Raw genomic sequence first — 21,695 nt, forward strand, 5'->3', positions numbered from 1 at the left:
GAAAAACTGGTTAAAAATCGAATAATGTCCGTTTTAAAGTCCAAAAACATCCTCACCAGACTTCAATTTGGCTTCCATAAAAATACCAGGACCAATGATGCCATGTTTAATTTTTTTCATGAGCTTTACTCCCAGATAAATGCTGGTGGAGTTTCGGCGGCAGTTTTTTGTGATTTGTCGAAGGCTTTTGATTGTGTCTGCCACAGGATTCTGCTGCGGAAGCTTCATCATTATGGTTTTTGGGGGAGTTTCATCTTCTTGGTTTGCTTCCTATCTGCAAGATCGGCAACAACGAGTGCTTGTAGGATCTAAGTACTCTGATTACCATCCTATCACACACAGACACAGATACTCTGCAAACTACATTAGCAACTGATCTTCAGGCAGTAAATCTCTGGTTTGAATCAAACTTGCTGTCACTAAATCCTCAAAAAACCAAATTATTGTGTTTTAAGTGTGCTCTAGACCACGTGCCTTTTTCTAATTCAGTAGTTCAGCAGTTTGATAATACAAAATTTTTGGGTATATTCATTGACAGAGAATTCAGATTTGAAGAGCTTATCCTCGGTACTTGCAAAAATATGTCTGCAAGTTGTTTTGCAGTCAGAGCGGCTACCCTGGAGCTTGGCATGGAGTTTGGAAGATCTGTATATTTTTCATTAATTGAATCCCACCTTAGGTATGCCATTTGCTTCTGGGGTAATGCAGCTGGCCACCTTCTACAAATGCTGCTTGTTTTACCGAAGCGTACTGTACGTTACATCTGTGGGGCTAAATCAAGAGATTCCTGTCGCCCATAATTTGTTAGGCTGGGCATACACACTGTCTTCTCCCCCTACATTCAGGAAGTGGCCTGCTTACTTTTTGCAAATCGCTTTAAATTTATAACCCCAAATCCAAGATACTTAACGCGTCAAGTGAGCGATCTAAATCTTCCAATCCCCTCCTCCACATTAACTAAAAAATCTATTTTCTACGAGGGAATCAAAATTTTCAATCGTTTACCAGGTGGAATCAGGGAGGCAACATGTATTGACACAATTTTTAACGTAAATTGAAAATACTTTTGACCGAAAAATGTTACTATTCACTGGATGAATACTACGTCGACACATTCTAATTTTCCCTAAGTGTAAGTTTACAGTATTTGAATTTCATTTGATTTGTTTGTATGGTTTGAATTCTTTGCTGTCTTATACTTGAGGGGATAATTATGGAATTTAATTTACTTTTTATGTATTTTTTTTCTGCTGTTCTTATGTATTGTTTTCTGATGTTTGTTTTAGAACTCGAGTGTGTATGGCGTGTAGTGGTTAAGTTTAGTGGTAGTAATTTAAGGTAGCTTTGTTTAGAACAATTTTTCTTTGTTAATAACAATAAAGCATGTTTTTTTTATGTAGAACTATATATTGAATGTTATGTAATATATAATGTTATATATACTTACTTATATTATATTTCTATTTTATCGTAACTTAGTTAATGACATTACATGATATTATGCTTAATCACTAAACATAAGATAGTTATTGATAGTTTCAGTATCTACGCATGATTTCAAATTTGGACAGTGAATATGCATAGTATTATTAGCGGATTTTGGATATTAGCGGTAACATATATATAAACTTTTTATTTTTATCCCTAAAAACTACTGGTAAAGTATTGCATACCATTCTCGGGTAACCAAATTGTGCTTAAACAGGGTGTGTATAAGCACAGTTTCAGCAGGTTCCAAAGATCCGTAAAGTTAACTTATTTTTTCTTTACTAAAATTCGAAAATAAATTGTCCGTTTTTCTCCACTAAATAATAGTTGTGGGTCAAATTATGTAGCCAACTAACTTAATCTAAATTTAGTACTTTTAAAATATTGAAAGACTAGAATTAGCATTGCCGTAGAACTATGGAAAGTGTGTTTGCTTGCAACATCTCTGATGTAATGATGCCAAATGCTTTTGTAGAAATAACAGAAAAAACACGTTATAATATATATACAGAGGCATATATTATCCTAATCTTCTATCTTGTATTTCGAAAGCTTCCTTGCATATTTACCCGCGTGTAAGTACGTTCCAGTTTTGCATCAACAGATGTGTAGGCCCGTTTAGGATTAATTCAGGATGTAATTCTAGCATATTCAGGACTATAAAAACATTATTTTAAATAATAATCTAAGACTCCTGTCACCACCATTTACTATACAGGGTGACCCATAACGAAATGTCAATACTTAGGACTCAAAAATAAACATAAAAATGTATACAAATATGGCTCCGCAATCGTAGGTCTTCGTTTCTGAAATACAGGGTATTAAAGTTCTAAAAGTTGAAAAGTTAACCTGGGGATTTTAAAATTACATAATTTAAAACTTTCTGCACATTTGCGTTTGCTACCAACACGAGTTATAATAAATAAGCTCAAATTTTAATACTGTCAAATTCTGTTCAACATGTATTATCATTTAAGAAACATTAGATATAAGTACTTAAGACTGCAAAATTCATATATCGTAAATATATTCGGCTATGGCTTCTGCAATGGGGTCTCAATTCAAGCAGTCCCAGACTAGCAGCGCGGTGTCGGGTAGAAGAGTTTTTCAACAAGTTAAGCAATCGTTTGTTGGGAGAAATCTTCACGTCAATTGTTTACATAATGTCATTTAATTTACATAATCCATTATTTGCAGGAGGATGATTTTGAGTTCAGAATGCAGTTCTGTAATTGGATTAATAAATATCGAAGGTTGTATAGGTATGTTTTATTCACTGATGAAGTGCAGTTCACGCGTAATGGTAATAAATCTATCTAAAAAATAATAAATCTTCACATGAACACCGGAGGGATTATGTAAACCGTCACAATACAGTAGAAAATAATTTTCAACATAAATTTAGCATTAATATGTGGTGTGAAATGTTAAATGGTAATTTAATTTACTCTTTTATAAGCTACGGTAGTCTTAAAGGAGAAAAATATTTAGACTTTCTTGAAAATCATTTGGGAATATAATATAAGACGAAATATTTATTTTCAGCATAATGAACCCCCTGTACATAGTTTACGTGTAAGAGATTTTCCAAACCAATGGATTGGTTATTTGTGGTCTGTATAATTGGCTACCTAGATTGCCAGACTTTAATCCTTCGGATTATCGTCTTTGGGAGGTGGTTCAAATCACTGGTATATTCCTATAATATTATATGAATGAAAGTTCTGTACACAGATTAATCTGAGCTATTCGCCACAGAGGTAACATGTGCTTAAAAGTAAATGTTGGGATTATTGAAAATTATAGAACCTATGCTTAATGTTTTGTTAGAAAATAATTTACGACCAATAATTTCATTAAAAATTAAAATACATTTTAATTTTGCTAAAATAAAATGAGGTGCGTTCAAATATCTCGAAAACGTTGCTCATATAAACTTTTAACAGTATACCTTTTTGACGTAAAAGTGGCAAAAGAATTATTTAACTTACTTAAAACTGTAATAAAGGGCCGTACCATTATTATGATCGTTCAAAATAGTAAAAAGACGTGTAGGTGGAGCCCTCTACAAGTAAGAGCCATACTAAGTTTAGATTCCAATTCGTCATACCAAAAAACTCCCGGATACCATTTTTTAATGCAACATTATAATATATATATTATAATAACAATACCTACATTATCATAGATTTTATTTAAAAAATAGAAAAAATAAATAAAAACTTTAATACCCATATTTGTATAGACTTTTATTTTATTTTTGGGACCGGTATACATACCCGAAGTATTGACATTTCCTCATAAATCACCATGTATTTACGTAAATATTTTAAAGACACAACAACAAGTTTAATAATTTATAGGCCCTAGTATACCCGTTAACAGTAGCTTCGAAGAGTAATTCACCAATCAGACGTAGCGCAGCCAATAAAATATTAAAATCAATGAGTGAACATTCTCCCACTTTGGTCAGACAAGCTCTGATGGCTTCTGAGGAGCTGATCCGGGTTGCCATCCTATGGCATGAAATTTGGCACGAGGGATTGGAAGAAGCATCGAGGTAAACAACCCCTGTTCGTATTATTTAAATAACATCGTACGACTTATATTTTTTATGTTAGATTGTTCTTTGGTGAAAGGAACGTGGAGGGTATGTTAAGGATCTTAGACCCCCTCCATCAGATGATGCAGAGAGGGCCTCAAACTTTAAAAGAGACCAGTTTTACGCAGGCGTACGGTCGTGATTTGGCTGATGCTCATGAGTGGTGTCAGAGATACAGGCTTTCAAGTAAGTTATTTCTCTTAGTACGATAGTTCTTTTTAAATACTTTAAAATAGTAATTGCATTAAAAAATTCCTCTATATGCATAATTTTTAGGTAAGTTTGTATTTTTTTAATGGCATTTTATAGTGAAGGTTAAATCATATACAGGGTGTCTCTCAAAGTCTGAACAAAATCCTAGGACATATTCCTGAGGTCAAAACAGGAAGGATTTAGAGCAACTTACCTTAGTCCAAAGTTACTTCGTTTCTTAGTTATATGGTGTTACATTAAAAAAATAAAAATCGATTATATTTAATTTTTTTAACATTTTGCGACATATTGCGGCATCTTTTTACTGTGGCTTATATAGAGGGCGCTCCATACTACACTGTTGATAGTGTAAAATGGCCATAACTTTTTTGCAAGTGTGGTTTTTATTTTGTAAAGGAAACAATTTCTCTAACGCTTTTGAGTTCAAAAGGTACTCTTGTTAAAACCCGCTAAAATTAACCGTTACCAAAGTATTTCGTATTTTAGTATTTGATGCCGCATCGGAATAATAAAAAATTGGAATGAAATTTTTTGTGTTGTTACTTTCAACCTAGTTGCAATTCTCGTAATTGTCGTAATGGCAATTCTTCTGATAAATCTGGCAGCGTATTTTGTAAATGTTCTGAATAATTCACATCAGTTAGCCTTGGTAGTAACATTACAGGACCATTATAAAATTGCCAATGATTTCCGCCCACACATTGACCCTAAACTAATAAAAATTAGTTTAGTGGCATTGAGATTCTCATCAGCATAAACATGTTCATTATGAGTTACACCACTTCTCGTAAAGCATGCGTCATCTGTAAACAAAATTGTCTTAGCAAAATTTAAATTTTGTTGTCTGTTTTCATTGACAAATTGACAGAAGTCCAAACGTTATTCAAAATCCGTAGGCACCGCTCAAAAGTATTTGCCCACCATGTATTCTTTTTAATATTTTAAATTAGATACAAAAATCTTATCTTTATACCTATATTTAGATTGTATCTCTTTTGTAAATTGCATATATGCTTAAACAACATACCCATCAACTATGGTTCGTTAAAAAACCCTGAGTATTTAAAAATAGTCTTGCAAGTAACAAACAATGTAGTGAAAATATGCACTTCTTCTACAAAACTAATCTGTTTACAGCTCGTTTCCGATGAAATTTGAAACATTTAAAGGTGTTTAGTCTTCAAGAATTGATTTTGTGTAACATTGGTAAATAATTTCGCTTGCTTATTGACGATTGTCACCGTTTCTTTGCTGGTTTTTCAACAATCTTTTAAAGGGCTAAAACAAAAGAGTTATCGGTAGAAACAAAAGGTATTATCATTGGACTTCATAACGCTGGAAAGACTAACCGTCAAATTTAGACGGATTTGGGAATTTTAAGGCGGACTGTCGATTATAATGTTAGGAAAAAGCAACAAACCTCGATCGGGAAGGGCAAAGGCAACAAGTTCAAAGGAGGATTGAAATATTATAATTACAAGCAAAAGCAATAGACGCCTTACCGCACCTGAAATCACAGCAAAAATCAACAAGGAGCGTAAAAAAGCTGTGTTTCGACAGTAAAACGGCGACTTTATAATGCTGGTCTTAAAGGACGTTTAGCTGTATCAAAACCGCTACTGAAGGATGTTAATAAGAAGAAAAGACTTGAATGGGCCCAATAACACAAAGAATGGACCATTGATGACTGGAAGAAAGTTCTCTGGAGTGACGAGTCGAAATTCGAGGTTTTTGGAATGAAGAGGCGAGTTTTTGTTCGCCGTTATGCCAATGAAAGGGTCGTTGAGAACTGTACGGTGGCCTCAGTTAAACACGTGTGGGGTTGTTTCGGAGGATCTGCAGTGGGCGATCTAATTAGAATAGAGGGAATTCTTCGAAAAGAGGGTTACAAAACAATTTTAAGTGACAATGTACTTCCTTCTGGTACTCGAATAATTGGGAAAAACTTCATCTTTCAACATGACAATGACCTCAAGCACACGTCGAAATTATGCAAGCAATATTTAGGTCAATTACAAAGGCAACATCTGAAAGTTATGGTATGGCCCCCACAATCACCGGACCTCAATCCTATCGAATTACTGTGGGATGAACTGGATAGACAAGTGCCAAAATCATGCCCCACATCAAAAGAAGACTTGTGGAGGATCATCCAAGAAGAGTGGCACAAGATACCTCGGGAAACTTTGGACAAATTAATTAGAAGACTACCGAAACTCTGTGAAGCTGTTATTAAAAATCGAGGCGGACATGTAGATGAATCCAAAATTTGATTTTCTTAAATTTAATTAATTTAAAAATGTATTGTTTATATTCATTTTGTTATAAATAAACCGTTTCATAAGAATAACTGATGGGTTTATTATTTTTAGTTATAACTTTAAAACAGTCATGTGGACAAATACTTTTGAGCGTTGTGTATTTAAGCCAATAAACTGGATTTAAATATAAATAGGTCCGTACACGAAATAAAACTTTTTAAATACACGGATCCGATTTATTTGTCAGTACACTACCAGTTTTAGCCGGGAGCGGTGTTTTCTCTTAATGTAGGCTATGAGCGGGAAGTGTGAAGTAAGTAATTGCTTTCCAAACCCTGGAAGTTCCAGTACTTCTAGTCATATTAGTCACTTAGTGCCAGAATCGAGAAAGTGGCGGCCAAGTTTACAATGGATAAATTTTTATTATCTCCTTAATTGTTCCTAAATTAGTACGAGTATTTCTTGCTAAATTCTCTAATTTATTTAACTTCGTCTACCTATCATCCTTTATAATATTTTTTCTAGTCGTATATATTACTAGGTAGGGTAGCTTATGATGAGTAATGTTATAATTTTTGTTTCATTCAAAAAACATTCGCCCTACCATTTTTTTTTGAAAATCCTCTAATGACCAAAAATTAACAATACATAAAGTTTTTAAAGTAATATCAAATCAGTGCTTGAAACCCCTGCTTCGGCAAATAAAAACTTACATTAACAGTCTGCATCACAAACAATAAGCCATTGTAGTAATATATTTATCAGATTATTGCTTATAATTACACTTAGCAAAAATAAAATACAGTTTCTAAAATATTAATAATAATAATATCTAAATATTAATAGTCTACATAATTTAACACTTTACCTCAAAAAAAATTATATCTCATTTACATACGCTTTTAAATTCTATTTTAATATACAGTCAATAAATTTTAATATTTTAATAAACACTGTAATAGACTGTACAGAAATAAAGAATTTTCACACAGGAATAATTAAATTTTATTAAAATAATATTACCAGCCTCTCAACACTTATAAGCCCAAGATACCTTATATGTTGGACCTGTTCTTAACTTTTATTTCTTATTTAAATGTAAAAATTTTATTTTATTTTATTTTTTGTCTAAAAGAGTTTAATTTAACTTTTAATATGTTAAAAAGTTACCGATTTACTTTAAAAGTTTTATTAATTTAAAAAGTTTTATTTTTTTAAGGTTAAGATTGTTATTAATAAAACAAATTAAGTATATCTACATTAACAAAGCCAAAAGCTTTCTTAAGGCTTATGAGTACTACTATAACAGTTTTTTCTCATCTTGAACTTCTGAAATTTAATTTAAAAAATCAAATGTAGCGCCCAGTGTACTACTGTTTGTCATAAAACACTTATTAAGAAAAAAACACCTATTATAGAAAATTATCTGTAATTACTCATAATTTTTTATATCTCCGCTTTTAGATATTGGGTGTTATTCTACTTTTGTTTAACCCTTGTAGTTACACCATTATGAAAAACTCGTTTTTATAGCTTTAAAATATTATGATTTATTCGTGTTATTTTTTTTTATTTATTTCAATAAGTAAGCAAATTAATAGCTATAATTTTCTTAGAAAGATCGACCAAGGGGTAGAGGAGTTGGAGACTGAACCTACAAGTTCAGATTGTGAGCATTGATCTTTTTACTGAAAGATTCATGTGTGTATGTATATAGTTGTATTGTTCTCACACCACTTACTTAGTTTAAAAGATTATGAGAAACACAGAATAAGCGATTTTGGATTACTGGAAAAAAGTTGAATACTGTACATTCTACTAATTTCTTCTAATTTAAATGATGCTAATACATTTAATTCCTCTTGACTCCTTTACCTATTGTCATAATTCCATGATAGTACTTCAAATGTCCTCATTCATTTTTATCGTAATAATATTCAATTGATTTTCTTTAAGCAATTTGCGCGATCTGCAGCTCTGAGGAAGAGCATTTTAGGACACATGTATACGACCTTTATAGGAAAAAAAGTCTAATTTTGACTTCACCAATAAAATCATTTTTTCTTTCATATCTCTTTTTTTGTACACAATTTAATGATTATCCAAATAACATTTCATAACGTTGTGATTTTCATTATTGAAGATTCTGAACACAATCTTCCTCCCCAATTCAGGTGAGAGTGAGACGCCGTTTGGCATCTAATCTGAATAATAATTATGATAATAGAAAAAAAATTCTGGTGAAGTAGAAAGTGCGTAATACACGCCGGTATCGGTGCGGCTATAAGAACTTCTGCTCTCCTGGTACGCTAGCCTGGGACTGCTTTACACATAACTTCGAGGTAGCTTTATACTAACCTTTTTTGCTCCGCCATTAGGGCTTTTCTTTTCGGGGGTATCAGCAAATCAGGAGTGGCGGAAAAGTGCAAAGAGATAGGGGTGCCATTTTTTTTATTTCATGCTGATCCATGATAATGTTGGTGGTACAGACAATCCGAGCTGGCGACCTTTCCTATTTTGTGTAAATAGGTTCGAAAAACATATGTCACGAGACAAACTGGGTAACGAAATCAGCTCCACCAACAAATTGAACGTCTTTCTACCCACGTTCGATTGCTCGCAATAAGTAAGGCTACCGACATTGAGTATAAGCCTGACTAGAGCAGCAAATGTCTCGGCTCGGTCAATAGCTTTGTTGGAAGTGCGCTGAATCTGCATGCCGAAGGACAGCTTGTTGTCGATCATGATTCCAAGATATTTTGCTTCAGGCTTTGTTTCCATCTGTCGCCACACATATGAACCTGGATAACGGTTAGGATCCTGTTCTTAGGACAACGATCTCAATATTATTCATATATTATCAGCAGAGACCAGCCATTATCAAATCAAGCTTTGGTGTTCCCTGTTGAGTGTTACACGTAGCAATTAGGGCTGCCACGACATTAGCGTAACCAACCAGGTGGAACACATCTAGCATGTCGACTCTTAGTACGCTGACTTGAGATATATTCTAACATAATGGTAATCTTCAGTGCTGTCGTACCAGGTCTATCAGATATGCCTCCATTATTCGCAGCAGATAAGCAAAAATATTTTAAAAAAATTCTTTGATACCTTTAAGCATAAACTTTTTCCTTTGGGGATCGTTTAAGAAGGTATCTACAAATCGTTAGGCAACCCGAAAACAGGATTCGCTAGCAAGCCCATTATGGTTTTGCGCCGCTAATGATGCAGGCCCAATAATTTATATGAATGAACTTAAGTTGATAGCGGCTACCCGAAACGACTTAGACCAAACTTTATTTGGGGATAAATTCCAACCACATAATTTTCAGATGGAGAATGGCAGATCATCGAAGCAATGGACTCGGAAGAAATCTATAGATATTTCAAAATAATACAAACCCCAAAACAAAAACTTCTTTAAGGACATAAATAGTTGTGGTATTATAAAACAACTTTCAATAATATCGTTATCTCTAACAACATCAACAACCACTTGGTTAAATATAGAGATTTAAGAAACCAGACTAGAAATCAATGGGAAAGGAGATAAGTGCAGATTCAGCATTATATCAACAACAGGAATAATTCCGAGAAATCCGATCGAAAATGTTACAAGGCTTTTACAAATTAATACAAAAATCAGGACTGCTTTCCACATCACTTGTCGTCTGAAACTTTATCGGAGCAGCTTAGCTTTAAGTTTATTGTTAGTGAAGTTATATTATGTTATTTTGATAAAAGTAAAAAATCCCCTACGAAGGATCCCTTACAATAAATTTAATAGCAATTTCTTTTAAATAATGTATTACACTGATGATAGGGACAACATGATAGGGCTCATATCCCAGCCAAAATTAAGTCGGCATTTGAATGGCCACAAAACTGATACTGAAAATAATTTACCTGTGTAAAAAAATAGTCTTTTATAAGTTTAAATTACACATAGTAATATAATTTTGTTATATATCGTTATGATGCGACAAAAGTTACTGGGGAAAATGTGAATGTTCGTTTTGTGAAGGATTGTCAGAAGAATTTGGTAGCTGTACTTTGTAAGGTGATATACAGAGTAACTATGTAACAAAATAAAATGGAAATTCTTGGCGTTCGTGGTATTCGAAACTTTTGGTATCAGAACTATCTCAGTACACTATCTTGGGTTTAACCCTGTTTCTCAATTAAGTGAACTTGATTTCAAATCGAGTGTAAAAAATTAGATATGCTGATCTAATACATGTTAAATATCTGAAATTTTTGTTTGTTTTTGGTTTGAGCAATACATTGATGTTTTAAAGAATAAACTATACACCAGCACGTAGGTATATTAAAACGACTTTCATATACAGTTCTTCAGTATGTACTAAGATATTTGTATTTTGTTATTGTCAGTGTCAAATTCAATGTCTACTCTTTGGTTTCTAACAGATTAGTTATTAATACAACTAATCATAATATCCAGAATACTATTTATTATTGAAATGGAGAACACTTTGATTGAAGTTCAGAGATACTTAGAAATAGCATTTAATAAAATAGATCAAATTATGAATCTCTATGAATTGTAATCTGTATTTTTATAAACAAATAAACGTGATATTTTTTTAACTGAATCTTTAAGTATTTTTTGTCTTTGTTCAACTAGCATGAATCGAAAAAGGAAACAAAAAACAACTCAAAAAGTAATTTTTATCTGTTTAAACTTAGCGTTTCTAATAAATTTAAGTGTACTATATAAAAGTTAGTTAAAATTTGAATTTTTATAAAGTCAAAGAATCAGGATTTATTATACCATTCCTTTTCTTTTTTTTATATAATTTTGTTTAGACGTGAATACAATAATTCATTGTTCGACGATTTTGCTGCATTTTTATCTGAATTAAAAAGTTAGTTTATATGTGAGCGAATATTTCGAAAATATCTTGAAAAAACCCAATACATTTGTCTGTAAACTTTTAGTTTCATTTGTAAGTTTTTAAAATTGCTTTTTTAATTATTCACGATATATATTTACAGGTAACATAAGAGATTTAAATCAAGCTTGGGATCTCTACTATCACGTGTTCAGAAGAATTTCCCGACAGTTACCCCAACTGACCTCGCTGGAACTACATTATGTGTCGCCCAATCTATTGAAATGTCAAGATCTTGAACTGGCTGTACCTGGTAGTTATGTACCTGGCCAACCACCTGTTAGAATAGCGTATTTCCATCGTTCATTAGAGGTATGTTATTATTTTGTTAAATAATTTAGTACAAGCTGGAAAAATATTATGTGCCGAGTATAATTTTTTTTTAGTATAATTATATCACGCGCTTTTTTCTTACTTATTAAACCATAAATATTTATAACTTAACTTAAGACAACAACAACTTTTTTACTAACCTGTATTAAATTTTCATTTTCTTATTAATAACAACCTTATAATCACATACTTCTTAAGTCTTTAGATTACTGGTCCCCTAATTTCACGAATGTTTGCATTAAGTGTTTTTATTATGATAAGAAAGTTTATTGAGGATATAGTTGTAGTTTATAGTATCATTCAAGTTTCCGTTAAAATATGTTTAAAATGTTCTTTTCCGCCACGGTTTTTATATATTTTATGTTTTACCTATCTATTATTGATTTATAATACCTTAGAAACGGAATATGTTATGGTAGCAATAATACCTGCTATCACACCTAGGGCATTATAAGCGGGCATTATGATAATGCCCGGAAATTTTATTGCTTATCCAATTTTATTTCTCTCATAATAAAGAATAAACATCCATTTTATACAAAAAATAATGTTTCTTTAAATACTAAAAATTTCCAAAATAAAAATTACAATTTTGAAATGTCCTGGAAAATGTAGCTGATCCCACTATAGAATGGTCGGTGTTTTTTGTGATGGTAGAGGTGGCAGCACTAACGCTATTTTGTATAGTTTGTAAATTGTCCATTAAAGAATTTTCAATAGTCGATACGGAATTAACCTCGGACATGGGCGGAGTTAGGGGGGGGCTTGGGGGGGCTTAGCCCCCTTTAAAATGAAATTAGCCCCCCCAAAAAAATTGTTCAAAACGTAAAAAAACAGAAAGTATAAGACTTAAAGAATATGTGCTTGAAGCTTCCACTTCCGCAGTACACGAAGAAACGTTCTTAAATTCACCTTTGATAAAAAATGAGGCACAAAAGTTTTGGCTAATTTCAATTTATTATAGGTCTCTCGACAATATAATAAATTATCTAAAAATAAGATTTTCCTCCGAAAGTCAGAAATTAGCTAAATCTGTCTTCAATTTTTTGCAGATGGATTTTGATGGTAGTTTGGAATTCATTAAATTGTATGGATATACCTTTTTAATCGATAAGGAGCTATTAAAAGCTGAAATGACCGTTATTGGGAATTGCATAAATAAAAGCCAGAGCCACAACATTACTATTTCTGATATTAAAGATGTATTAAGAAAAGAGACTTTTCCAAATGCATATAACCTTATGCAAATAGCATTAGTTTTGCCAATTTCTTTAGCGTCTTGCGAACGCTCTTTCTCAATAATGAGAAGAATTAAAAATTGGTTTAGGTCAACGATGGGTCAGGATCGATTTAGTTCTTTAGCACTAACCACTCTTAGTATTGAAAGTGGTCTAACAAAGTCATTGTCGCCAGATGAAATTTTAAAAGAGTTTTTAAAAAAAGGAAATCGAAAACTTTTATTAGAGTAGTTATAAGATAATTTTATTGGATTTCATTTTATTTAAGGACATTTTAAATAAATTTTGCTTTTACTATTTTTGAAGAATTATTGCGTTTTATTAAAATGATATTGGTTTTGAAGATGGCAGACAATGGAAAAGTAATATCTAATTGTCGGAGTTGCATTGTCTTAATTAATTTAAACAAAGTTAAACACGACGTTTTGGTTGGTAACTGCTGTTTTGGTTAAACTGCTAGTTTACACTTAATATAACATTTTAATATAATAATGGTTGGAGATACTTACCAACCGAAACGTCGTGTTTAACTTTGTCTAAATTAATTAAGTCCGACAATTAGATATTAAAATGATATTATTTTGAACTTTGAAATTTTTCTTGAAAGTTTAAAATTTTTTTTAAAACTAGCGACTTTTGACGTGTATGCAATATACTCCAATACATATACAGAATGGTTCATACATTATGGATATTGCAATAAAATTCAGAAACGTGTTCCTTGGATGAAATCTAATATGAAAATAAAAGTAAAACAAATTCATGATATTATGTATATAGTACAGCAAATTAGAATAGAAGCTGTTTAAGACTATTCTTTTTTTTTTAATAATTTTAACGGCTTATAAGTGAAAATGAAGGTGCCCACCAAAAAATTTGTTACCTCCGGATGCGCCTGCGGCGGACTTTTCTTTGATGGCCACCCCCTCACCTCTTCGTGTAACTCTGGCCCTGGATGGGGGCTTTAGCCCCCCCATTTTTGAGGCTCTAACTTCGCCCATGACCTCGGAATTAACTGAATTGGCAATCATTTTGGCTACTTTATTTTTGGATGAAATACTTTCTTCTATATATCCTTCAGCTACTGAAGAGCTTTTCCATTTCCCATGTTGTTTTAGCATTTCAAACGAAGCACCTGCCTCAACAAGTAAAGTTGACGATGTGCGACGCAAACAGTGGCCGGTATAAGCTTCTGCATTATCCAGTTTTAAAAATTTTGCGATCAATGTTGGGACGCTTCCTATGGTATTTTTTCCAACAGGTTGTACTGTATAGCGACTCTTTCTATAGGTAAGAAAGAATCTTCGCTCCTTTATTCCAGCTGGTCTTAATGCTGCGTACTTTTTTATCAAATTTAAAGCGCCTAAATCTTCTTCAATGATAGTAAAACTTTTTGAAGTTAAAGTTTTAGTTTCTGGTACCTTTATAACCAAGACCGTTCCTCTATCTTCAATATCATCAATGGTCATTGTGACCAACTCATCTCGTCTTAAACCTCCAACTCCCATTACCAATATGAATTTGTGTACCAAGTAGATATTATCATCAGGAGCCTTCTTAATAAATTTTATTATTTGTTCTCCTTCCAAAACTTTAGACTTCTTCGGAACATATCCTTTCGACTTAACTTTTAAAAAAGATATGAGACGATGGTATTGCGAGATGTCTATATTTTTATAGACCATTAACGTAGACCTTAGGGTAGAATACTTGGTCCAGAGAGAGTTCGGACTGTATTTTTCCGACTAAAAATATTAAAATTTGTTAAACATATGTACCTATTAAAATAAAATCAATAACTTACCAGTTCCTGAAAATATGCCATTAGAACGGTTTCGGTTATTTGAACAATTGCGTTGGCATCTTTCCAAATACCAAATATGCTATACTTCCGATCATACTGTTGCCTTGATTTAACTGGAAAAAGATTTTCGGTCGCTTTTATGGCATTTTTTCTTATATTTTGTGGATTTCTTCCATTTTAAGCAAATATTTAAACAAAAAATGCCAACTGACTAACTGACAGAAACATCAAAGTCAAACTTAAATAATCACTGCAAGTCACTTGATAAATTTCTGTAGGTAGGTATGTACGTATACCTTGTTATATACATGTACATATTACCTGTACAGATAGATCCTATTTTTTAATTAATATTAAAATTATATTTGTTCATAAAAATCAATTTTTAGGTAAAACAAAGTATTGTATGCACCACGGGCATTGTTAGACTTTAATGCCCATCACGCGGAAACCCGAGGGCCTTTGGCCCGAGGGCTACTATTTCCACCTTCCGGGCATTATCGTCCTTACAATGCCCTTGATACATAAATAGCTATTCTATCCGTTCTTTTGCATAAGAAAGGTATGCATTATTAGTGTCGTAATAACAGAATCTTTCAAATAATTAACAATGTTTTTAAAAAATCCTATTTAAATTGAAAAAATATATATATACAAGCAATAAGCCCTGAAATTTTCTTTTGTTGGTTACCATGTTCGTTTTAAATTTTTTAGGTCTGATGATGATGCTTTGTTTAAGGCGAAACATAAACTTTTTTAATTTTTACTTTTTATTATACCTTTTCTTGAGACCGAGACTTCGTTTTTGATTTTTATTTTAATTATAATAAAGGTCTTTTTAAGAATCATAAATGACTCTTTCAACTTTATCTAGCTTTTCGTCTATTATCTTATACATCTCCCAAACAAAAATACAGGGTGTGTCACCATGCAGGGTAGAGCAAAAATTTCTTTAGCCAAGTTGTAGGATTGGCAAAAATCTAAAAATTATGATAAAATATGTTTCTTTTATCAAATGAAATATCCTGTGTATTAGTTCACAAAATGATTAGGCATGAAGAGAGCTTTAGTTTGATAAAACACTATAAAATTTGCATGCGGTGTTGCCAGAAATTTTCCTTCTTATTTTTTTGCCTTTTGAGAGTTCCTTTAAAAATTTTTTAACTTAAAACCAATTCAGACTAGACTTGCGAAATTTGTACCACAATTAGTCTAAATACCGGCAATGATATATTGTCATTTTTGTATTATAGTGTGTTTGTTAAAAATGTTCGTATTTACCAAAATTGAATAATATTTAGTTTTTCTTATATTTTCACTTTTGTGTAAGTTAAGCATGAAAGCGTATTTTTAAATCCTTTTATTAAGATTTATTATTAGAGATTTACATTAAATACTATTGCTACAATTAAGTATTGTTATTGCTATTACACACTTAAAAAAGTAAGTAGCTAAATAACCTAATTTACCTTAAATACTAAAATTAAACGTTATAATTTATACTATTTTTTAATAGGTATTACATTACAAATTGTGTATTATATGATTTCCCAAATTTTGTGCGCAAGCATTAATTCTTTTTGAAAATGAGTCACTAACCTTTCTCAACTTAATTGGCATAACTGTTTGATCGCTGTACGCTAGATGTGCTACATACATCTCCCGAATTTTGATTTTCATATTTTCACTCGTGGTAGGAGTCGTTTGGTATATTTTTTCCATCACATATCCGAACAAGAAAAAATCCATTTTGGTCAAATCGGGAAACCTTCCTGGTCTAGGTAACGGTCCACCTCTACGGTTGATACTATCTATCGATTATCGAAATGCTCATTGATTAAAAAATTCCAATGACATAAAGCGATCCTATTTTCATAATCCTGTGATTGTAATTTTTGTAATATTTCGGTCGGTTAAGGATGAAATGTTTTGCTTCGAAGCGGGAAAGTGATGTGTGAACTGTCTAGTGCTTTTTTGAGGATCCTTAATAACACTTAAAATTTCTTGCCATCTTATTCTCTTCATTTGTAACTGGCTTCACGTATTCATGTTTTTCATACAGTTCATTTTCCTGTTGTTTCGAATTTTTCATTTAGATTTTAAAACACTTATGGTTGGGGATAATTTCTTTTATGATACAGTTGATCATACATATTTACACACTAAAAGAGTATTTCTTTCAGCAGCCCCCAGTAGGGTTAATGTCATATCAATAAGTTCCTCTCGTGGAAAATTCAGCACAAATAACTAAAATTAAAAACTTAACTAATTTAATAAAAATTTATAATAGATCGATTAATTAGAGGAGAAAAAAAGACTTAGTCGTAAAAATGGCTATTAAAACGATTGTCAACGATAGTTTTTAACACAACTGCACACCAACAATGTTTTTTTTTTCTAAGCAATAAATGGTTTAGGGCATATTTAACAAAAAAAAATTAATAACATAAATATACATCGGGTGTTTCATTTAAAATTTTTGGATATTGCTTATTTAATTTTGGTAAATTCGAACATTTTTAACGAACGTTCTGTAGTACAAAATGATAAAATGTCACTGCCAGTCTTACAGGTATCTTAGAATAACTGTAGTACAAATTTCGTAAGTTTAAGCTTAATCCGTAAGTAAGTAAGTTCTAATTTTTTAAGCAAATCCTCTAAAAGACAAAAAAAAATCACAAAAAAATATCTGGCAACGCCGAATACAAATTTTAAAAATGTTGTATAAAAGAAAAGCTGGTTTTATGCATAATTATTTTGTGAGAAATCTCTAACTTTGCTATAGAACTTTTTGCTCTATGTCGTATAGTTTAGACGCTATCTTAGCCGTACGCCTTTGTTGACGAACGCTGTATAAATGACATAAATATAAATATTTGTAATATGCAGTGCTTTCATTGCAATACAAACCACCTTTAATAACTTATTTAAAAAAAAAAAAACAAGTCAATCTAGATATACATGGGGACGTTTAGTTTTATATTTGACAAAGTTTTGTCAATCACCTCACGTGACATATCCCAGTCAAATGGGACCATCCATCGTGTGACACATCATTGTAAGCAGAATTAAAATTTAATTCAACAGTGCCAAAAAAAATGTAATTGGTTCGCGTACCAGCGAATAGTGAGCTAAAATGTTTGGTAATAATGAATATTTTATCGACGTCATATCATGATTCTACATCATTTTAAAGGGCATACAATCTACTACCCAACGCTGTATAAAAGATGTAAGTCTGTGGACTTACAGTCCAAATACCAATACAACTGGTACAATGTACTTGGACAATACAATATAAGTCCAAGTACAATAAACAGTAAGGGTGTAAAAAGGTATTTAAAAAATAATTTAATCAGTTCACAGATTTTATTTTATTTTTTAAGGTCTCAAAATTATTTTTTAGTTATATTTAAAAAAAAATATTTAGGCCTAATAAACCGTTTATTACCATACGTTTTTACTGGTAAATCGCTTGCACCAATTTGTTTGGCGAAGAAGGATTGAAGATTGTTTGCGCTTTAAAATAATGGGTGACACTATGAGTGACTTTTATTACCACACATTTTTCTTACTCTTCGCTTACATGTCAACAAATTTTGTTTTTTCGGTATGATTAGATAGGAGATTGCATGCCTTTTAAAACGATGTAGAATCATGATATGACGTCGATAAAATATTCATTATTACCAGACATTTTTGGTAACTATTCGCTGGTACGTTAACCGATTTAATTTTTTAGCACTGTTGAATAGACATTTTAATGTGTGAAAAATAATACTCCTTAGTTGGACTATACCATTTTTTTGTGTGTATCTTAATATATGAATCATTTTAAGTAGAATTATTATGTTTACTTTCTATTTTTTGTTACTATATACTTATTTTTTTACTTAATTTTATATTTGTCAGTTGTTAAAAATTTTAATATAATAATTATTACATTACTATGAATACATACATTATTATTAATTTAATAATTAGCAACAATCACCTCTTGTAAAAACATGTTCTCTGTTAGGAATCTCTAAAAGGTACAAAAGGTTTTTTTCTACTGCAGCTTTCTAACCTTATCTAATCATTAATTCACGCTGGTGCCACAGCGTCCTGTATTGACAATTTTATTTATACTGTTCATATGAACCTTTTCTTTTTATGTCTTATCTCATATAATTTTTTTACGAAATATTGTTTCCTACTTTAAAATTTTACGACTTACCTTAGGTAATAACTTCTAAACAACGCCCAAGAAAACTAGTAATCCGCGGTAGCAACGGCAAAGACTACATGTTCCTGTTAAAGGGTCACGAAGACCTTCGACAAGATGAAAGAGTCATGCAACTGTTCGGATTAGTCAATACTCTCTTGCAAAAAGATCCTGATACTTTCAGGAGAAACTTGACCATACAGCGATACGTTGTCATACCTTTAAACACAAAAAGCGGACTGATTGGTTGGGTGCCGCATTGTGATACGCTACACACACTCATCCGAGACTATAGAGATAAGAAAAAGATTCTGTTAAATATTGAACACAGGATTATGCTGAGGATGGCTTCCGATTACGATCACTTGACAGTGATGCAAAAGGTTAATATGGATATTTTTGCACTTGGATTTTTTAAATTTTTTTCTATCAGGTGGAAGTGTTTGAACATGCTTTGGAACATACGCACGGCGATGATTTGGCAAGGCTGCTGTGGCTTAAGAGTCCTTCCTCTGAGGTGTGGTTCGAACGCAGAACGAATTACACCAGGTCTTTGGCTGTGATGTCCATGGTTGGATATATTTTAGGTTTAGGGGATAGACATCCCTCCAATATTATGTTGGACAGACTGAGTGGCAAGATTTTGCACATTGATTTTGGAGACTGTTTTGAGGTAAGTTTAATCTCTTTTAGACCTTTACCAATCTAAAGTATAGTTTCGTTTTTTTATCTTAATGTAATTATCTTTATATAGAGGGTGAATGATGATCAATGGGACATTAGGCATATATGGAAAAAAAAAATTTTCAAAAATTTGTTTCTATGGTACATCGTTCTAAATTATTTTTTTTTTGATTCTCTACTAAGAAATCATATTAGAAATATTTTTATAATATGACTTTTTATCCCTATTTGCAGTCGTTTCAAGATCTATCGAATTACTGATGCGCAAGGTGCCCGACCTTACTGAATGTGCTCAGCGAATGAGAGTTGACACCTAAATATATGCATTGCATCGTGATTAAAATTTAGCTTTCAATATTAAACTCATACATACGCGGTTACAGGCAGTCAGGGAATGGGAAAATCGAACTTACTCAATAGTTTAGTCTGAAATCAAAAACTCAAATTGATTTCGTTTTCGGATGAGTTATTTGTGTACTTTGTGTAAGATTTTCCGAAAGATTAAAATCCCACAAAATGGCGGCAAAATCAAAATTTCGAATTATACATAAAAAAGTGTGACATTGTCGTTTTTAAAGAGGAAGCTCGTACTTGATTCAATCAAAAAATCCTTCGACCAAGTACACAAGAATTATGTAAGGAATAATTCCGATAAATTGAAGTCGATCGGTGCAATAGTTTTTGAGTTGTTTGTCACCTATTTGAAATGCGTCGTTTCTAGAAAAAAGCGTTTAAAGATTGAGGAGGATGTTTGACTAAGAAAAAAAAACTTTTTTTTTAACTTCTATTCCTAACCTCTATATAGAGATCCTTCTAAAGTGGAGGACTTTTCGAAAATATCCTTTTTCAGCGGTCTGCGGAGCATTCTATGCTCGCGAATATTTTGTTGAGCTCTTGTCTCGGCAACTTGGACGCGCTTCTTGTCTTGTCGGTTCAAGAAGTTGTGTGTATACCATTTAATACTCACACCCATACCATGCACCATTCATAACATTGATGACAGACCCTCATTGTAGATGGATGTTGCAATTAATGCAGCCAAGTCTACTATTATGGAGCCACTTGCAATTATTTTTGGGCTTATTTTTCAAATGAGCTGATTTTAGGATTGATTGGTATTTTGTGTGACCTACCAACACCAATGGTAAATAACCATGTTTGAATAACTAACTCGTTTGCTGTATAAACTCGCTTTCGAATGCACCACGAGTCAGCTCTAGGTTGACAAATGCTATGACGAGGATTTTCTTCGGTCAAACTATAGGGATCATATGTAGATCATATCCCATTACGTATATTTTCGAGTGGGTCACTATTTCGTCTTATTAGCAATTCATAATATAGTGTCAGCTTGTCTTTATCGCCAAGAGTCGTTGTCCACTTGCCTTCTTTTTGACCCTCTATTTCCACGTGTTTTTTTTACATTTTCGTAGAGGAGTTTAACATACTCGACACCATATTTTTCTTCTGGACGTTGAAATTCTGATGATTCCAGGCACCTCGATGTTACCAGCAAATCCCTTCGTGAAATCGTGATTTGCACAACACTCTTTGTGGTGATTGTTTAACTATTATTCGAGCTTAGTAGTGTTTTTCTTCTCTTTCCAGTATTCATACTGTTTGCAGTAAGCACTTTTCAACATAATATCGACCACTTTATCTGTATGGTGTCGACGACGAGACGACATAGAGGGAGTTGAATCCACGTTTCGTCCACGTTCCATGGCCTGAAAGGTTCAGTTCGGTGATTGTTTCCAATTTTGGGACTGAGAAGTCTGCGGGATTTCTATCATCACAGCACGTTTAAAAATATTATGAGCCACAACTTTCACACAGTCGTGTATTTGCTTGAGAAATTATTTGATACGTATTTTGGTCTAAGAATTGCGGCATATTCAACGGGCAACAAAAGACGCTAAAGCGGAAAAATCGCTTTAGCGGCTATA

At 32.3% G+C, this 21,695-nt stretch overlaps 2 protein-coding genes across 3 annotated transcripts in view; one reads left to right on the forward strand and one right to left on the reverse strand.

The window, feature by feature from the left end:
• LOC126738051 (serine/threonine-protein kinase Tor) overlaps positions 1-21,695 on the forward strand; it is a 97,379-nt gene that overhangs the window by 63,521 nt on the left and 12,163 nt on the right. Inside the window, exons 31-35 of the mRNA XM_050443220.1 lie at positions 3,855-4,051; positions 4,113-4,279; positions 11,587-11,795; positions 19,083-19,448; positions 19,499-19,738. Coding sequence (XP_050299177.1) covers positions 3,855-4,051; positions 4,113-4,279; positions 11,587-11,795; positions 19,083-19,448; positions 19,499-19,738 — 1,179 coding nt within the window. The remainder of the gene's footprint in view (positions 1-3,854; positions 4,052-4,112; positions 4,280-11,586; positions 11,796-19,082; positions 19,449-19,498; positions 19,739-21,695) is intronic.
• LOC126738053 (uncharacterized) lies at positions 12,364-15,023 on the reverse strand. 2 transcript variants are annotated; one of them, XM_050443224.1, is made up of 3 exons: positions 14,859-15,023; positions 14,071-14,799; positions 12,364-12,552 (listed from the first exon to the last, which is right to left on the reverse strand). In XM_050443224.1, exons 1-3 carry the CDS (start codon positions 14,877-14,879, stop codon positions 12,379-12,381), a joined length of 924 nt encoding a protein of 307 aa, XP_050299181.1. In that variant the 5' UTR covers positions 14,880-15,023; the 3' UTR covers positions 12,364-12,378. The 2 variants fall into 2 exon arrangements, with proteins under 2 accessions (XP_050299181.1, XP_050299179.1); XM_050443222.1 differs by having other exon boundaries at positions 14,059-14,799; positions 14,859-15,014.

This window comes from Anthonomus grandis, chromosome 6 (assembly GCF_022605725.1).
Source record: "Anthonomus grandis grandis chromosome 6, icAntGran1.3, whole genome shotgun sequence".
Taxonomy (NCBI): domain Eukaryota; kingdom Metazoa; phylum Arthropoda; class Insecta; order Coleoptera; family Curculionidae; genus Anthonomus; species Anthonomus grandis.